The following is an 18004-nucleotide window of genomic DNA, read 5'->3' as shown; positions in this document are numbered from 1 at the left end:
ACCAGAAATCAAGGAGGGTTAACTTGTTCAGGCCCAAAGACGGCTGCACCAAAGCCTTTGTATGAACTGTCAACATTTCCTATTAAAAATGTAAACATTAAGAGATACTAATTCACAACCTAGACAAGTAGGATGACTCAGAAAAGATGTTCAAAATGAACATATAGTTACACAAAACAGTGAAGAGACAACTTAAACCATGACCACAAACAATGCTGTTGATTAGTTGCTCTTGGTTGGGGGGCCATGTCTGTGTTTAAGGTCCTATTGTCCCATAAACCTTCCATGACAGTAGGTTATTTGACCTATATCCATACTAAAATCGTTTCATTTTAGAACATTTAAAGGTGTTTCTTTAATATTCATTTATTACACAGGATAATCCTTGTGACTCATCATCGTGTAGAGTTTATTACTGCAGAAAATATTGGCTCTTAATATGATTATTTTCTCTTGTTTTATTTTGCGCCTCAGTCCTTTGTAACCTGGCCCCATTCACACTTTTAAAAGCCCTTAATATAAAGTTTTTAAAGTATAACATATGTAGCATGAGCGGTAACATGTGCAGACTGAGTAGATGGAAGTTATCTACAAAACTCTAGTGTTTGTATGATCGTGTGTGTTTGATAAGCTACGATAAAAAGTGGCCAAAGTACACACCAATAATCACACACATTGTTATCAAATAAAACAGCTACACAAACATTCAACTATTTGACAAACAAAAGGTATTAATATCAAAACAATGATCTCATAACAATTTCAATGCAAATGTGTAAGCCCAAAAAACACTTATTGATAATACAACTATACAACTTTCTCATTCAAAAGTGAAACAAGTGTTATAAACAAATTTCTTATAAAATTCACTAGTCTTGGTCATGATTTGTGTCATTTGAGTATCTTTCACCTATAAACATTTGAACAATTTTCTAATAAATTGTCTGATATGTATGATTGAGACTGATGCTGCAATGAGCCTGACTTGGAAATGAAATATCAAAAAAGAAACCACCAGTGAAAATAACTGATAGTTTAGCTCCTGGCTGTGTGTGTTTTCAGGATACATCAATTAAAATGTATTCATTTGAGACGATGAAGCCGTTAATAAAGTTTTCTTTATTCAAAAAGTATTTATTTAAACAGTGCAATTCAAATATGCTGGCAAATTCAAGGTACAGTACTTACATACAGTACAATATCAACAACAGACAACCACACAAATACACAGTGAACCTGAGTTGCAGTGTAGTGAGTATGAAGACTGTAGGAAAACAATAAGACTATGGTGTTCTGCTTAGTTTACAAAAGACCATTGGCAGAGAATTAAAAAAAAACACATCTTGGCACTGGTATGAAGTAAATACAGTCACACAACTTTTAAAAAACTCAGATAAAACTGCTGTACACACCACATACACACTGTCTATATGCAACACATGCAGAAATACGCTGGTGTAATTAATGCACTTGAGTAAAAATGTCCAGTACGAACATAAGCATCCACACATGCTGCTTTGTGCACATTTTTCTTCCATTTATGTTGTTTTTTTTCAGTGCAGTTACATCAGTAAGAGGAGTCAGGCTTCATGTGGCGGATGGCGGAACAGTTATCCCCTCCTGCGTAGCAACAGGACGGTTTAAATGAACGGACTGGCAGTGCTGTGCAGATGGAGGCTGGGAAACCTCGTCACACAATGAGTGAGTCCCTGCTCGGTGCGGTGCTCTGTTAAGGAAAACACCAAGAGCCACACGATTAGAGGCTTCGCATTCATGCTCATGCGAGGTTAGTCCAGCCTGATTTCTGAGGTATCAAAGATTTATTACAGGTTATAGAAGTCATGCAGCTCAAGCTTGAAGAGTAAAGACTGTATCACTGATTCCACACATGATTGTTTTTTGGGTAGTGAGCCTGAAAATAAGTGAGGTAACACTGTGATGGCTGCAGATTATACAAGTTCAAATGTGAATGTGATCATTTCAGTTTCACTTATCATTCATTCACTTCCTTTTTAAAAATACATTTGTTAAAGCTACCTATAAACAAATCAGATTCAGTGTTAAGACCATATAACTTGCATGTACATTGCACAATAGACCGATTATGTACAAAATACTGTGAAACATTCTGAAATGTTAAAGCGGAGACTGGTGCTGTTCTCTTTTGTTCTTACTGTCAACAAAAACGAATGATCAGAACTGTGATTACTTCACTTACCTTCCTGACGTAATAATAATTCTATACCTTCAGTTTTGATTTGATAGATACATTAGAGAGCAGACAAGAAATGAAGGTGGCGAGATAAAGAAGGAACAACAACAACAAAAGTCCCAACTGGATTTGAACCATGGGTGTTGCAGTTAAATGTTCCCAGTCTTAAACACTTTAACAGTGAAATTCTTAGCTTAGCACAAAGACAGGAAGCAGGGCAAACTCTTAGCCTAGCGTAGCTCTAAGACCGAATCAGTTAAATTGTTAAATAGTTAATTTAGCAAAAATATAGGAAAGAATGAAACTGTTAGCCTAAATAAGCAGAATGACTGGAATTAATGAACTTTTGATTAGCTTGACATAAAGACTGGAAGCAGGGCAAAATCTTAGCCTACTTCAGCACAAAGACACAAATAACAGCCATGTTTTATTTAAAAAAGGTATTTGGGGACTATTTTCAGCCATGGATTAATACATATTTGAGAGTTTTGTGAGTTTGCACCAACCCCTGGGCTGTAGACTGTTGGAATATCTAAACTATTTTTGTGGTAATGGCCTTAAACCTGCCTGTCAATAATGAGTAACACACACAATCTCTGTGAAGTCCATGGTGTTCCTGACTATCCCCGTTTTCTTATATATTATACAACCACAATGAGATACAGATCAAATAGGCTAAAGTTTAGTTTCAGTTTCAGTTTTGTGCCCCTCCTCTTCTCAGTTTTTCTATAATTCTTTCATAGAATATTCCTGTGTGTTTGTGTTCAAGGACAAACAGAGAACAATCAAGGTTGAACCAAAACTTGAATGAAGTGTGAGTGTTCACGTGAATATTCAGACATATTGGAAACCCCTTTATCTTTATCTCCCTCTACTGATGTGGTGCAGTGAATAATTCCACTCATGGCAATTGTCTAAAAGAGTAGTTGTTTTAACTGAGACTTTTTTAAGAGATTATGGATGGTGATGATGAAGAGAAAAGGTTTAAGTCAAATTTGCAATATTATTCACTGTCATGGCCTTTTCATGGGATTTGTTGACAATAAGAAAACTATAGAATACCACCAGCCGCATCCTGTAACTATTTACATTATTCAGAGGCTCCTTTCCTGAGGAGCTGAAGAGGAAGGAAGTCCTTGTTCCTGCTACAAGTAACTCACCAGGGTTCGGCTCCTCTCCTCTCTGCCCCCCTGTAGTGTCTGGGACATTCCCTGTTGGGGGCGGGTGTAAGAGAAAGGCCTCATGGCGTGTTCAGTGGCTCGGTATCTGTCTGGCCTAGGAGGTTCTGCAGTGCGGTACCGGTCTGTGGATGGGTCGGCCCTGCGGTGCCGCTCAGCCTCCCACTCAGAGTATGGAGGCAAAGGGTCATCCTCTTCTGGACGGTTGCTAGGCGACCGGCTGTAGTAACTATCGCTGGCTTTTCCTCTGGAGCTGCCTTTGGAGGGAGTGTCACTGTCCTCGTCCGTCCTGCCAGCACCTCGCTCCGCTCCCCGCCCCCTCGCCTTGCTCTCCAACACGTTGTTGAGGAGGGTGTTGTCGTATCCTCTGCTCTGAGGTGGCCGGCACGGACGATCACTGTCCCATGTGTCCCTTCTCTTTTGGGGTAATGGCGAGGGGCTCCTGCGCCCCCAGCCATCATCCTCATTTTTGTAGGAACGCCTGGGAGGGCTGTAATCCCGATCGTACGGGCGGTACGGAGGCTCAGCCCGTCGACTGTGGGAGTCATAAGAGTGAGCAAATTCCTCCAGCTCGTCCAGGGAGCCGGTGCGCCCTCTTCTGCCCAGCGTCTTTCTCTTCAGGTGCTCTGAGCGGGGGTTCCACCTACCAGCAAAAGAGCACGTTCAGTAACTCAGAACACAGTCACATGGGGGGTTACACTTACATCACAAATTAGGTCAGCAATAAATAACCTTGAAAACTGAATGCACAATACATGAAGAATTAGCCAAGAAATAAAATCAAACAGTAAATCATAGTAACTTCCTGGTCACCCCTGATCTGGTGATTGGGATGGAGGGGATAAATGTTGTAGAAAAAGTAAAGAAAGAGAGTGTGATGGAGGCAGCAAGGTCTCTATAGTTGTGGAGGGGTTCATGAATGAAGAGAACGGCCTTGAATTGAATCCAATGTAGGTCAGGGAAATGCTGAATGTGTTGAAAGACTGGTTTGGTTTGTGTAAGTGACGGTAGATAAGCCGAGATATGAATAAACAGTGACTATGTTTACATCAATAAGACATTATGATTACATGAGTGACTAATATAATTCATATTCATAATCTCTATAATCTGATTATGATTTGCATTAACATTGCTACCTACTTGTGTACATTCACAGCCAGAGCATATGTTGTCAAGCAGTTGGAAACGGCCATATGTCGATGTTGCAAAAATGCTTGTTCAGACTATTGTCTTAATCAGGTTAATATTGTAATATTGTGTCCATCGAGGTAAATTAGAAGATGTTGTCCTGCTGCATGTGATGAGATTTAATTGATTAGATATGGGTGGTGTTGCTGAGGTTGCTGTCAGGATTCCTGCTGGGTTGTAAAAGTGTAAGGAGGAAGGCAAAGGTTGGTTGGTTTTTTTGAAGGATTAGGGGCCAATAATCATTTATCACGATTCAGATTGAGAATATTGGCTCGCATCTATGGACAAGTTTCAGTGAGACAGTTAGTCAGGATGGGTGAGTTGCAGCTGGACATCATCAGCATATAAACTGAAAAAAAATACAAAAAAATTAAACTATAAAGCCACATATTGTAGCCTATGTTCAAACAAGTATAGAGCTAATAACAACATTTCATGGGATCTTTACTCTCTTCACACATAAGGACACAAACAGACAAAATTACACTGGTTACATCTTTTGAGACTGCACCTTCGGTCTAGTTCATCATCTGAGAGGTGTTCTCTGTCGCGTCTGAGCCTGTGCCTCTGTGTAGGTGGAACTGCTCTCACTCCTGACTGGCCATCGAGATCTGCGATGGGCGGGAGCGCCTTCATCTGGACCGTCTGATACGTGTGTCTGAAGTCTGTTGTCCCTCCATCGTGCAGGGAGCTCAGTTCTGATAGGCTCCTGGCTGTGGGCACAGATGCATCAACCCAATTTCATCATGAAAATTATTTTCAGGTACACTGTGAAATGTTGTTATCAAACATTTCAAAATAAGAGGTGGTCAGGTAGAAGTACTAAAGAGGTGTATTCGAGAGGAAGCATGTCGCAAACTATATACTGTTTAATATATAATCATGACTGATGATTACAGCTCACTGTGAATTACTGAGGCCCGATATGTTTTCAGTGACCTAGCTCTTTACCATATACGCCACTAGGAGGTTATGTTTTTACGGTGTAAAAAGTAATCAACTGATTTGCACCAAACTTGGTGGAGGAATGGGGCGTGGAAACCCTTTCATGTTGATCTGTTTAAACTGGCGGATCCAGGAAGAGCAAAAGAGATGTGAGGAATTATTTGGCTCTACTAAGTGTCATGTGACTTGTTTTTTGAGTTAGAGATCAAGAGTCATGACCTTTAACTTACAACCGGCACAATAGTGGTGCTGTGCACAACACGATTATCTTAGCTAGCTTTGAACCAGTGTCATCTTTCTGTCGAGCACCCACATTTAAATAAGAAATAAGAAACAATTGAGCGCCCTTGTTGGTCCTAAACCAGATTTGTTAGGCTTGTTGTTGGTGTGTTGGTGTCTTGAGACACCAGTGAGTGATTGTGTTGTTTTTGAAAAACCTGGTGCAGTAACATTTTTCTGCCATTGAGAGACGAAAATGTTTATTTGGACTTACTCTACATGAACTTGTTCCACGTGCCTAAGACCATGTGTTTAGGTCGTTTAAATCGTCCAAATTCTTTTCATGGAATGTTTTCAAATATCTTCAACGCTTTAAGAGTAAAAGAAAGAGGGGCTGAACATATTAACATTCCTTTTAGAAAATGAGAAAGTATTAGAGTAAGATGTTATGAAATGGATGTTAGGATTACATGAGAACTAGTTAATTTACACAAACCATGCACATAACATAAAAAAGACATTTGGACAAACACACACACTGTCACACTGCCACACAGATTTCAGACACTGGCCTCATCTGCGCAGGCTTACGTTTGAGTGCAGCCATCTTGGCAGAGGGAAACTGAGCCAGGTCCTGCTCTATGTAGTACAGAACTTTCGATGAGTCCTGGTCTTGACTGGCATTCAGTCGATAACCACTGCGCACTGTGGATGTGGACACACACACACACCCGTACACACAAAAACACATACACAGTGACAAACAATAATCATGCAACAGACACTTAAAGGCAAAAACTGAGAACCACAAAGATTAGATGTAAACAACAAACATGCATGTGGCTGATGGACATTCCTGTAGTTTCCATGACAGACATGAGGATGAGGGTTAGTGAAGGAAGCGGTTACAGAGCGGTCTTATATCTAGGAACAACATTGATGACACTCACCTGCAGCCAGGTTATGCTCCACTGAAGGGATGGAAGTCATTTTTGGGTCCATGTGGGATGACGGGGCAAGAGGGACCACAGTAGGGACACCAGGGATGTAGTAGGGATACACAGGTACCTGGGCCTGTTGTCCACCCTTTGCCATCTTCCCTGCCTCATACACTGCACAGGATAACAACAAAACAGTAAAACTACAGTTAGGCCATTTGCCCATAGCACTTCCCCTTCGTTTCGCATGTTCACCTGTAGGTGTAGGCTGTCCCCAAACCTGTTGGGACAGAGGGTTAGGGCTGATGCTTAGGACTTGATAGCCCTCGAAACTCTTTTTTTCACACGTCACTAACCCCAAACTAAGGGGTAACCAGAATGTTTTGCAAAATCATCGGCAAGCTTGGAGAGAGGGCCACAAATGTAGTATTTTCTCCAATAATAAGGATTAAAAATGTTCAATAATGATTGTAATATCTTAGTTTAATATCATTTCAATGTAAATGAAATGTAATGAAATAATGCAGAGCATCCAAGCTTTTCAATTAGAAATGTAATTGATACACCTGCATTAGCATGGATGTTAATTGGATATTATAGGTTTGTCAGTTTAGAAACTGCAAACAATAGCATTGGTTTATTTAAGATCTCAACAATGTTATTACAATGAAATCGTTGGGAAAGATTTCAACCACTACCCCTTGTGACTCCGTTTCAATGGGCAAGATAACCCCCGAAAACAAGGGGTTGGGCCAAGGGGTGAAATGGGATGAGCCTTAACCTGCCGTCAATGACGCAAATAAAGAAAGCATAGTCATGTTTTAAAGTAATTCATTCAATTGTTTTGTTACTTACGGTGTCTTGGACAGCAGCAGGTGTCAGGACAGCAGCAGCAGCTGACGTAGCAGCAGCAGGAGTGAGGACAACACTGGCACCAGCAGATCCCCATCAACAACAGGAACAGGACGCTGCCCAGGACTACAGATCCCACAAACGCCCACTCTGGAATAGACATATTTATCTATTATTTCAGGTGCACAGCTTCTTAGTTTAACTTCCTAATAAAGTGATTTTGACAATCAGACAAAACAGTTATTTCTGTTTTCTTAGCAGCAGCTAAAATTTTAGTTTTTGCCAATTATTTAACTTGTTAATTTTAACATTTTGACAACATCTCACCAAAGTTGTTTCGGTGAGTACACTGCCATCATAAACTATAGATATATTGGCCAAATCTACACTTGAATTGTAATTAATTACAACTCTCCTTAAAAATCATGTTATCTTTCTGTGTCTTTCCAAATATGCATCCAAAACCACAGAGTCTTTAAATAGGAAACTTCAGCAGATCTCCAGGGAACTCTAAGTGACTCTTATCCATCATCACATCTCTTAAGTATCCAGACTCTAACAACACACTTCCTCAGGGTGTGCCGTAAACCCAAATCCACTCGAAACCCCTCACTCAGTCAACATGCGTCCCTTGTGAAATTCAAATCATGGCCAATGCATTTCTTTATGTCGCTTCAATAACCTACAGACTATGTGTATATTCAGGTTGGGTTAGATTTTGTAACTGGTAATATTTCCTCAGTCAGACAATGTTTGTTAGTCAAAGTTTTGATTAGTTTGTGAGAATTATACATTAGGTCGCATTAGGAAAGCTAGAAAAGGCCAGGAAATGAGACATAAGTGCAAGTGAAGTGCCGTACCTGGCATAAACTCCACATCAATCTCAGGTAGGAGATCGTCCCGCTGACCTGTCCTGCCTGCAGAGAGAGGGAGAGCAGAGGTGAAGGCCGGCAGAGAAGGCAAAGCAAGAGTCAAAAGGTCAAGCAAATAGAAAATCTGGCAGCAGGGTGGATTATTAACGGCCATGCAGTAACAGAAGGTACTAACTTATCTTTTAAAGAAAGCACTGATGTTTAATTAATGTAATATTAAACTGTTTTAATTAGATTTGGTGAATTATCCTATACGCTGTCTTTTCTTTAAGATCAAAGAGGTCACGTTAACTTTTTAACCTTGTTTGCAGCATGACTATCAGTGGGTCAGTCAAGATATCTCAACAATCATTTAATCAACTGCCTTTCAGTTTCCAAATACATTCATAGTCCTCAGAGGATGAATCCTAATGGTTGCAGGGTTGCACTGAATTTTCCTGTAGTGACAACATGTAAATGTAAATAGTTTTAAGTGAAATATCTCAACAACCGGTGAAATTGCTCCAGACATTCATGCTCCCATCAGGATGAACTGCTGCTGGATCACTTTGGTGAACCTTAAATGTTTCTTCTAGCGCCACCATCAGGTCAAATATTTCAGACTTTGGAATACTTTGGTGTAAATACCTAATTCAGTCTCTGCAAACATATGAACATGAATAAAGGTTACAGTTGAAAGGTCAAACTCATTACTTTGAATCTAAATTTAGGAAGAGGCCTGCAGTGCCATGTTTCTGTGATGAGGTGCACAACAAACATGTGACCTCTCCACAGCACACGAATGAATGCACATGCTGATGTATGTTACGCGCACACAGACACAGACACCATCAAATTTAGAGGTGCCAACAATGTGGGTGAGGACCAAGAGGGGGTTTTGGAAACTGGGGCATATCACGATTCTAGGGCAACAATTTACCACGGGAGTTTGTCTAAAAAGGTTGTGCAAGTGGTGGTTGTGAAACAATGCCTCCTCTGTGTTTCAGCTACAAGTTAAACAGGTCAAAATGTAGGGAACCAAAAGAAATGCAGAAAAGAAAAGAGTCAGTAGGCGTTTGTGTTTCTAATGTGTGTTCATCATGAGGTGGCGATAACAGACTATAATTAAGAGTAAAGACCAGTCACTGTCACTGACTACATGGAGACTTAATAACACTACAGGAAGTTGCTATGGTGACTGGTGCTGAGTATGTGGTTTCTAGGATCATCATTAAAAAAACAAAACGATACACCCCTCCCTGATAAAATAAGTAATCTTGCTTCCCTGGCCTGGCACACTCACATACCATGAGGCTCAGTAACACTGAGTAACCTGAGAGAGCAGAGCAGCTATGCAGGCCTGAGAGGGAGGGAGGCAGTGAAAGATGCAGGGAGAGCAGTAAAGGTTGAGGAATGAATAATGGAGGAGTGCACGAGAAGATTTAGCAAGACAAAAATTGTAATTCCAAGGAAAAATTAAACCAGAGATTAGAGAGACTGTGAGAGAAGAGGCAGGACAAGTTGGTGCTTTAACGCTTCATCAGTCGGATGAGAAGGTTGACAGGGGTATTTGTACAGTTGTACAGTACAAGTACAGTTGAAGCTAGTGCTGAATGCTGGTAAGTTTGGCTGAGCATAGTTCAGCTTGAAGACTGCGAAAATCTGTGGTTTTATGGGAGTTTATGTGAGTATGTGCTAAACTAATAAAAAACAAGATGTAACATGTTAATGGTGGAACTTTAGAGGTACTGATATTGGTTTTAATTTGTCATTTAATGATACAAAACGGGGTGAATAATCATGATTGACAGTTGAGACTGACTCATAACTAGTTGTAGCGCAACTGCTACTCCATCCCCAATCGCTATTGTGCAGATTCTGAGTTCAAATGTGCAAGATGGCAGCGTTCATATCCAGGGTAGTGTGGCTTCATTTCTGGATGCTGGAGACATAGAGATCCATCGTCCATCTTTATATACAGTCTATGGTTTAACCCTGTTTTCCCTGTTACACTAACCTGCTCCTGTCAGGAGGTTGATGTTGAACTGACAAATATGAGACATATAATTATTTTATCATCTACTGCTCAGCACAGTGAAAACTTCAGAAAATGCTTATCTGGTGCTGAAGTGGTTTGACACACTTTCTAATTTTAACTTTGACGGTGTAAAGTGGCAAAGCTAAGACAAAATCTAGTAAAAACCCAGTGTAGTTTGGTTATTCTCTCAAGTTTGACCCCCTCCTTTTCTCCTGTGAGCTGATTATAATCAGATTAGTGCACAGTGGATGAAGATAACATGAAGGAACAAACTTAAACACCAGCTTATCATGGTCAGTTTTAACTTTAAGGAAGAAATCTCCTTTGGGTCATGTTCAAATCCCACTATCATGAGAGTTTACAGCCTCAGTTTGCTCCTTTTCTTTGTCTCTCTTCTTTTTTCTTCCCCTCTCTTTACGTCTGCTCCAGCACCAACCCTTAACGTGCTCCCGTCGGCTGTGAAAAAGACCGTCGCCATGGTAACGGCTTAAGGAGTGGCTTTGGCAACAATGGTCTCCACAATTTCTCTCTCTCTCAGCGAGTGGACACGCTCCTTCAGGTTTCATTAACAGTAGATGGTGAATCTCTGACCTTTAGCACTGAAACATTAGCTGTTCAGTGCAGTTTCAAGAGCTCTGTTTAATCATTAATCAGCGGCGCGCCTTTACAATGGGCAAATAAAACACACCCAAACATAAACGGTTGTGCAGCTGGAAATATGACCACATGGTGTCACAACTCTTACATTCATATTGTTCGACTGACTTAAGATGTACATGAAGTCCAGTCCTGCCAACCTGGCTAACCAATTGAGTCCGTCGTGAGCTGCTTTCAGACATGCACTGAACTCCAGTTATTTTCCTGGGATTGAGGGGCCGTTTGTGAGAAAAGGAAATGTCTGAGTCAGTTGCTCTCGACCCCTAGTAACAGTCAATGAAAACACACGTGAGAATACAACAGGAAAATTACCTGCAAGTTCTCAGCGAGCAATTGGGTGTGTTTGGATGTCAACTCGGAAAGACAATGAGATTCAAGAACTGCCGCCGGAGTTGATGTTTTGTAAACTAACAGGATTCATATCCTGCCTCCTGTTCTACCCAGAAGCAACCCTTAACCTGAAGGTTTTGGACATTTTCCTGTTGTTGTGAATCCGTCTGACCCAGACAATCTCCTGCTGCATTCTAAAGGCAAACTCTGGATAATGCCCAGTCCCAATTTGCTGCACAATTTCTAAAGGTCCATGTCTGAAAATGGCTGTTGTCTTATGAGCTGCACAACCCTGATGTTCATAATGCAAAACTGACTTTACACCAGCCAACTCGGATAAACAAATGAGTCTGTCATAGAGGATCAGGACCATGTAAAGAGGAAAATACCGTTCAACTGTCTCCATGGACAAAGGCAACAAATATACTCTTCTAAAACCTTTACTAATGCATAAAAAGGACACTAAATATGCAACATATAAACATAAATAACCTCAACTGTTGCCAACCAATCATGATCTGGCTCAAAAAGTGTGTACTGTCATTCCTTTCATTAAAGAGTTAAGCACAGACATACCAAGCACAAGTAACTCCAGTTGGCCCTCATTCTTCCCCTCCAGATCGTCAGCAATAATGACTTTACAGAAGTACACTCCACTGTCGCCCCACTTCAGCTCTCCGATCCGCAGGTCTGCTTCTGCACAAAGACAAGAAGATAAGGTTAAAAGTACTGAAGTCAAACAGTGTTTAATCGCTGCATTTTGCAAATTCAAATGTTCCTCTGTGGCGAACTGACATCTGTTTGTTGATTTATGAATACATGATACATCTGCAATTTGACACGTTGAACCTTTCTCTTTTAATTCGATTCTAATCCGTTTTTTTACTTTATTTAAGAAGCATCATAGAATTTAATAAAATGTGAAAATGTTTTGTGAGAATAAGAGTTCAAAATACAAACATATTCAATTCACAATGATATAACAAACGTACATCATCTTTGTGTGTATCTCACTTCGATGAATAATCATTTCTCAAAAGCCCTTATCAATTAATCAGCTAATTGCTATAGCACTAATATAATTATTAAGCTTTGCTGTTGTGTCATCTGCATAAAATCAACATGAAACTAAATTCTAAATGTTTACATGTCAACAACAACCAAAAACCTTATCGTTTAAGTTTTAATTCATCATGTTGGTATTTTTAACTATACTGAATGATGAGATGAGCTGCCTTGTTGCATGTAGGTTGTTCTACCAGTACTTTTGGATAGTGGACAGGTGTTATGTCTTGATAAGGCTTGAGGTTTAAAAAGAGACATGAACAGGCTTGAGAGTAGGAGTTGATGTTTGTGTGAGTGTGTGTTAATGCCTGCTCTATTGTAAGACGAGGACAAAAGGCGTTTATTTAGAGAACAGGAAACACAAAGCACAGTCAGCTATGATTCCTGGTCAGGGATTAATCTCAGGGTGCAGTGGTCAAACAGCTGCAGCCTTTCTTTCTCTTTAAATCATATATTTGTCTCAGAGGATAAGAATGAGGACATTACTGTTTACGATGGAGATGTCTCTGCCTTTGTAGTGCTCAGCCAGCGTCATGGAGGCTCCCTGCGCCGAGGCCACGACCCGAACCGTGCGGCCGCTGTCGGAGCACTCCAGGTGGGAAGTGGCTCCGAGATCGGAGGCCTGCACGCCCAGACTCTCTGGCAGGGTGAAGGAGTCTCGTGTGCGGTCTCGACAGTAGGACTTGTACCACCACTGCACCACCGGGGCCTGGGTGGAGGCCGTTTGGTACTGACATGGGAGGACCACGGACTGGAAGAGCATCCCAAGCCGCTGCTTCTCCCGCACTGTGACATGGACACCATAACACACACACACTGACGCAGACAAAAGAAACAGGGAGAGAAGATGACAGATAAGTGAAAGTGAACGTTTCTCCAATGTCTAGTTCGATAATAACGTCTAATGTCTTCAAACTGCCATCTTGCATAAGCGTCATTAAAGTGCTAATAATAAATTATTTTTACAGCCCGGGGTTACCAGTTTGTATTTATAAATATTCATTCATTACTATTATTATCATATATTAATTTAATGCCATTCATTATTCATTCCAGTCCTGCATAAATTATACCATCGTGTGGGATATTATGTTCATGTTTTTCTATGTTTTTGTTTTAAGGGATCAAATTTCAAGGTTCAAGTCCACATTTTAGGTTGAATTTTTTATACTGCCTGTATTAAAAAGTAGAGCCTGACCAATAGGGATTTTTGGGGGGACATGCAGACAATTACGCAAACCGATTTTTACAATTCAAACTTGATTATACATAACTATTAATTAACAGAAAAAGCAAATGCAAACACATATAACAGTTTTCTTAACCTAAAGTATAAACATAGATGAACATGAAGTATCCTGAAAAATAAACGTTTTCACATATAGTGCACATAGGCAAACATAACATCCAATACTAATATGTCTGTGAAGGGCTTATTTAGGCAGATTTTTTTCGTCTAACAGAAATATCGTTACTAAAGAGACCGTAACTTCAAGAGATGCCCACTTGAAGTATCTACATCAGACTGCTAAGAGTTCAGATTAGCTTTTGATTTCCTGCACAGAATGAAGAAGGTGGATCTTGCTAACTTTAATTGGGAAGGCATGTCTTCTCAGCCGGTATGAACAGAAGGCCCAGTTACCACCGTTTTATGCTATTTTGAAAGGTGTTACTAATATATTTTGTCAAGGCTCATTCATAACAATGGGCTGGACAAAATATCAAAAGGCTGTATAAGTTTCACATAGTCTGAATAGACAAAAAACACTTTATAGACTGTAGGATGATGCACGTGATCACATCTCAGTTGCTGCCCAAACAGCTCTGTATGTTTGTTTGTCTGCTGAGATGCTTCACGATCACACTTCACCTGGGAGATACAGTAATATCAGTCATATCGTCAAAACAAAATAAAGAGAGATTAGGTGTGTGTGAGGGAGGGGGGCTCCTCTGTTGCTTGGTACCAGGGTCAGGAAGGTCAAATTCCAGTGTGTGTGGGGGGCTGGGAGGCCCGTGGAGAGGCAGGGGGTTGTCATCACAGAGGGAGGGAGGGGATGGAGACGCTGGTGGGTGTATTCTGCGAGTCATATTAGCTCTAGGTGGGGCAGGAACTCGCTCTAAATGTTTCCCAGCAGACAGAAAATCAAAACCAAAGACTACTAGCGCGAGTCTCCTTCTGACCGGTAAGAGAAACGTATACAGTGTGCGTTTATCGCCTTCATCTAGAATGCTATATGCTTCTCCTACGTTCCCTCTAAAATGAGAGCAAGTCGGTCTATTTCCACACCACCATTGGACTGCAGCGAACTCTGATTTTCATTATTTAAAAGATGGACGGATTAGTCAGTTAGTCGATTAAAAACAAACTATAATGACACTCAGTAGTGCGCATGTATCCGCCAAGTCCCCTTCAATCCAATCAAGTAGCACCAAATTTCACAGGCTCATGAATATCAGTTCCCTTAATATACTTTTCATCAAGTTACATTAATTATTGTCAGGGAATATTGTCTCAATGTAAAATCCATATTTGCACCAAAATGTAATGGGTTTTTCCCTGACTCATACGGCTTCCTTCCACTTAGTATCAAAGTAAACCGTCTGGATACTTTTGTGTTATCTTGTTCACAAACAAACGACCAAATGCACGGACAGGGGTGAAAACAAATCCTCCTGTTGTGATAATTAAGTCATTGTTTAGTAAATAAAATAATCAGTTATCAAAATTGTCGCTGATCACTTCTGTCTGATTGAGAGTCAAAATGAGTCTCCTAACTCAAATCTGATATGCCTGGATCCTGATGGCTTGGGCCCAAGACATCCATGGACAGTTAACCCCACTAGCCTAAGACTTGTACCCGTGGCACCTAATTTCATGTTAAAAATGTTTGGATGTGATGTACTATATGACTGCATTTGATAAAAGAAATAAAAAGAAGTTAAAAAAAAAAAAAGAGTATCCAATGGGAGTGTTTGTCCTCCATGACACACTGGCCCCGGTCGGCATCACTAGGTTTCTGGTTTCTCTGACAAACAGAGATGACGGTGATTAAACCAAATGATTTTACAGGATGGGAGAGCAGGAGGGGGGGGGGGGGGGCTCCTAAATTCTTCCCATGAAAGAGCATTGCTCTTCCCTTTGTTGCTTTTTTTTCATGGGCCAGTCCATTGTTAGGGCCCCCCTCCCTCTCTTGTCCCACTTGAGGAAGGGAGGAAGGGGGGGTGAAGTCACAGATTCCCGGCCAATGGGAGTGCCTGGCCTTATCCAGCTGGGTGCGGGCAGCCCAATTATCTGCTAGAGATTTGAACCAAACCGTTGCTGCATGTTTGCCATGAGTCTGAGGTGAGAGGAGGTTCTCAGAGGCAAACAGTACCTGCTGGGTGCATCACCTTTAACTACTGTTTACACCGAGCTCACATCAGGTGTGACTCACTGTAGGTTAATGAACAGGTTGCACAGACAGCAGACAGTCTCCTCCTCCTCCTCCTCCTCCGCTTGAGTAAAGACGAGGCCTCAGTTCATAGCAGCATATTTTCAAACAGTGTGTGGTCACAAATGTAGTCCAGGTCAAAGCTCTGTTAGCTCTGCTGCTCATGCTGCATGTTTCCTGAACACCAGCAGACTTTTCCTCTGCAGAGCCGTCACATTTCCTGTCTTTTCTGTGTCACGCATTCCTTCACATTGACTCAACGGCCCAACAACAAAAAAAACACTGATAAGAGTGGATATAGTCTCCATGTTTTATCAATGATTTCACTACAGTGTGACACCAAAACTCAGTCTGGGAAAAGTGAGCATTCACTGTCACGAGCGTGTTTCACCCAGATGTGTCATTGGACGTCTTTAGGACTATTGTGCACTTTTTGAGGTGCAGATTTGCAACAACTGGTGCACTTTATTTTTACTGGAGATTAGGATGTTACTACGGATTACTTTCATTATCGATTAACCATAAAATGACTTTATATTAAATGATTATTTTGCCTAAAAATGCCTGAAGTAATATATTGAAGTAATCATTTTTTTCCAGTTTTGAAAACACAACAGGAAATACCACAAGACTGGTCCACAGCGTAAAGAAGGAGGCACAGAACCCACGTAACATCGAACAAGTTGCTAAATTTATTCAATCAAAGGCCTAAAAGTCCTAAAAATATTCACTCTACTATAAGAAATGTCAAAGAAAAGCACAACATCTTTGTATTAGAGATGCTCTGGCTAAATCAATGAATCAATGATGGATTATTATTAATTCTCTATTGATTCATAGTTACAGGAATAATAATTTCTTATTAAAAGCATTGCATCTTCAGTAAAAAGTAAACCACTCTATACAATATATTATAATAACAACAATATATATAATATACTACACTGTGTATAAACTAGTACATTGGACTAGTTTAGTATAAAGTAATTACCCCAATGTTCACTATTGTACTTCACAGGTTATCTGTACCTAAAGGCCTGTAACAACACAATGATAAACACACATGGAATATTGTTACCATGTGAGAATAGGTGATGTTTACTATAAATATACACGTTATAAATCAGCACACACTATAAATCCAGGGATTAGCAGCGTTACCCTATCAAGCCCCTGATGTGTTATTAGTTCTTAAAAACGGAGGGAAACATTTCTGTAAATGATATTTACAATCTTATCTAAATCACTCAAATGGAAATGCAAAAGAAGAACGAACAGTTAACTTGAAGGAAACCGCCTGTGCGGAGTAACGGTGCCTGGGATAATGAGGCGGTGAGTTTATAGGATCAACCTGTTGCGTAAAAAGGAGACATTTTAGCGCGGGTTAGGAGTTTTGTAGAATCAAAATTAGACTTACATGATGTCCCCAGTAAAACAGCCAGCTGGTATAAGTTCATCCTATTGTCCGTGTTAGAGTAAAGTGCACTTTATCCGCATGTTGCTCATCTCGTCGTGCGCTAAACTGCCGCTGCTGCAAACACAGGAGGCTCCAGAGAGAAGTAACGGGACTGTACCACTTCACACTCAGGGGGTGAGTCCCATCAGCGACACGACGACACAGCACCGAGACCCAACCGCTTCTTCTGCACACGAGTCCACGACACACGACAGGGAGGTTAGTGCTGTGGTTTACGGTTCTTTATTTCTCCCTGCAGCGGCTGTAGGAGCAGATGTCTGCGGCAGAGTCGAGAGGTCTGCCCGGCGTGAGGAGGAGGGAGGGGGGCAGACGGGGGGGACTTGGTTGGTCGATTTCTGGATAATAATCATGATAAATGTCACATTATTATTCATCTTACATTCAGAGCGTCTTTTCCCCAATGAGTAGGTTGTGGGTGAAGGTATAGTTCACCCAAAAATGAAATTTCACTCATTATCTATTATCACCACTATGCCGATGGAGGGGGTGGGTGAAGTGTTGGAGTCCACAAAACACTGCTGGAGTTTCAGGGGTAAACAGCATTGCAGCCAAATCAAAAATAATGGAAGTAAATGTGGAAGATTCTTACAAAGTAAATAAAAAGTACAAAAACAAGCCTC

The 18004-nt window shown here is 40.8% G+C and overlaps 1 protein-coding gene across 3 annotated transcripts; it reads right to left on the bottom strand.

Moving 5' to 3' along the window:
- Nucleotides 1-1100: 1100 nt before the first annotated feature.
- ildr2 (immunoglobulin-like domain containing receptor 2) lies at nucleotides 1101-17653 on the bottom strand. 3 transcript variants are annotated; one of them, XM_061088534.1, is made up of 10 exons: nucleotides 17325-17653; nucleotides 12963-13292; nucleotides 11988-12107; nucleotides 8396-8452; nucleotides 7539-7685; nucleotides 6696-6857; nucleotides 6337-6450; nucleotides 5093-5294; nucleotides 3373-4033; nucleotides 1101-1726 (listed from the first exon to the last, which is right to left on the bottom strand). In XM_061088534.1, exons 1-10 carry the CDS (start codon nucleotides 17362-17364, stop codon nucleotides 1691-1693), a joined length of 1869 nt encoding a protein of 622 aa, XP_060944517.1. In that variant the 5' UTR covers nucleotides 17365-17653; the 3' UTR covers nucleotides 1101-1690. The 3 variants fall into 3 exon arrangements, with proteins under 3 accessions (XP_060944517.1, XP_060944519.1, XP_060944518.1); XM_061088536.1 differs by lacking the exon at nucleotides 6337-6450; XM_061088535.1 differs by lacking the exon at nucleotides 8396-8452.
- Nucleotides 17654-18004: the final 351 nt, after the last annotated feature.

Source organism: Limanda limanda, chromosome 16, assembly GCF_963576545.1.
Source record: "Limanda limanda chromosome 16, fLimLim1.1, whole genome shotgun sequence".
Classification (NCBI taxonomy): domain Eukaryota; kingdom Metazoa; phylum Chordata; class Actinopteri; order Pleuronectiformes; family Pleuronectidae; genus Limanda; species Limanda limanda.
The sequence above is the reverse complement of the archived record's forward strand: the minus strand, read 5'-3'. Positions and strand labels throughout refer to the sequence as shown.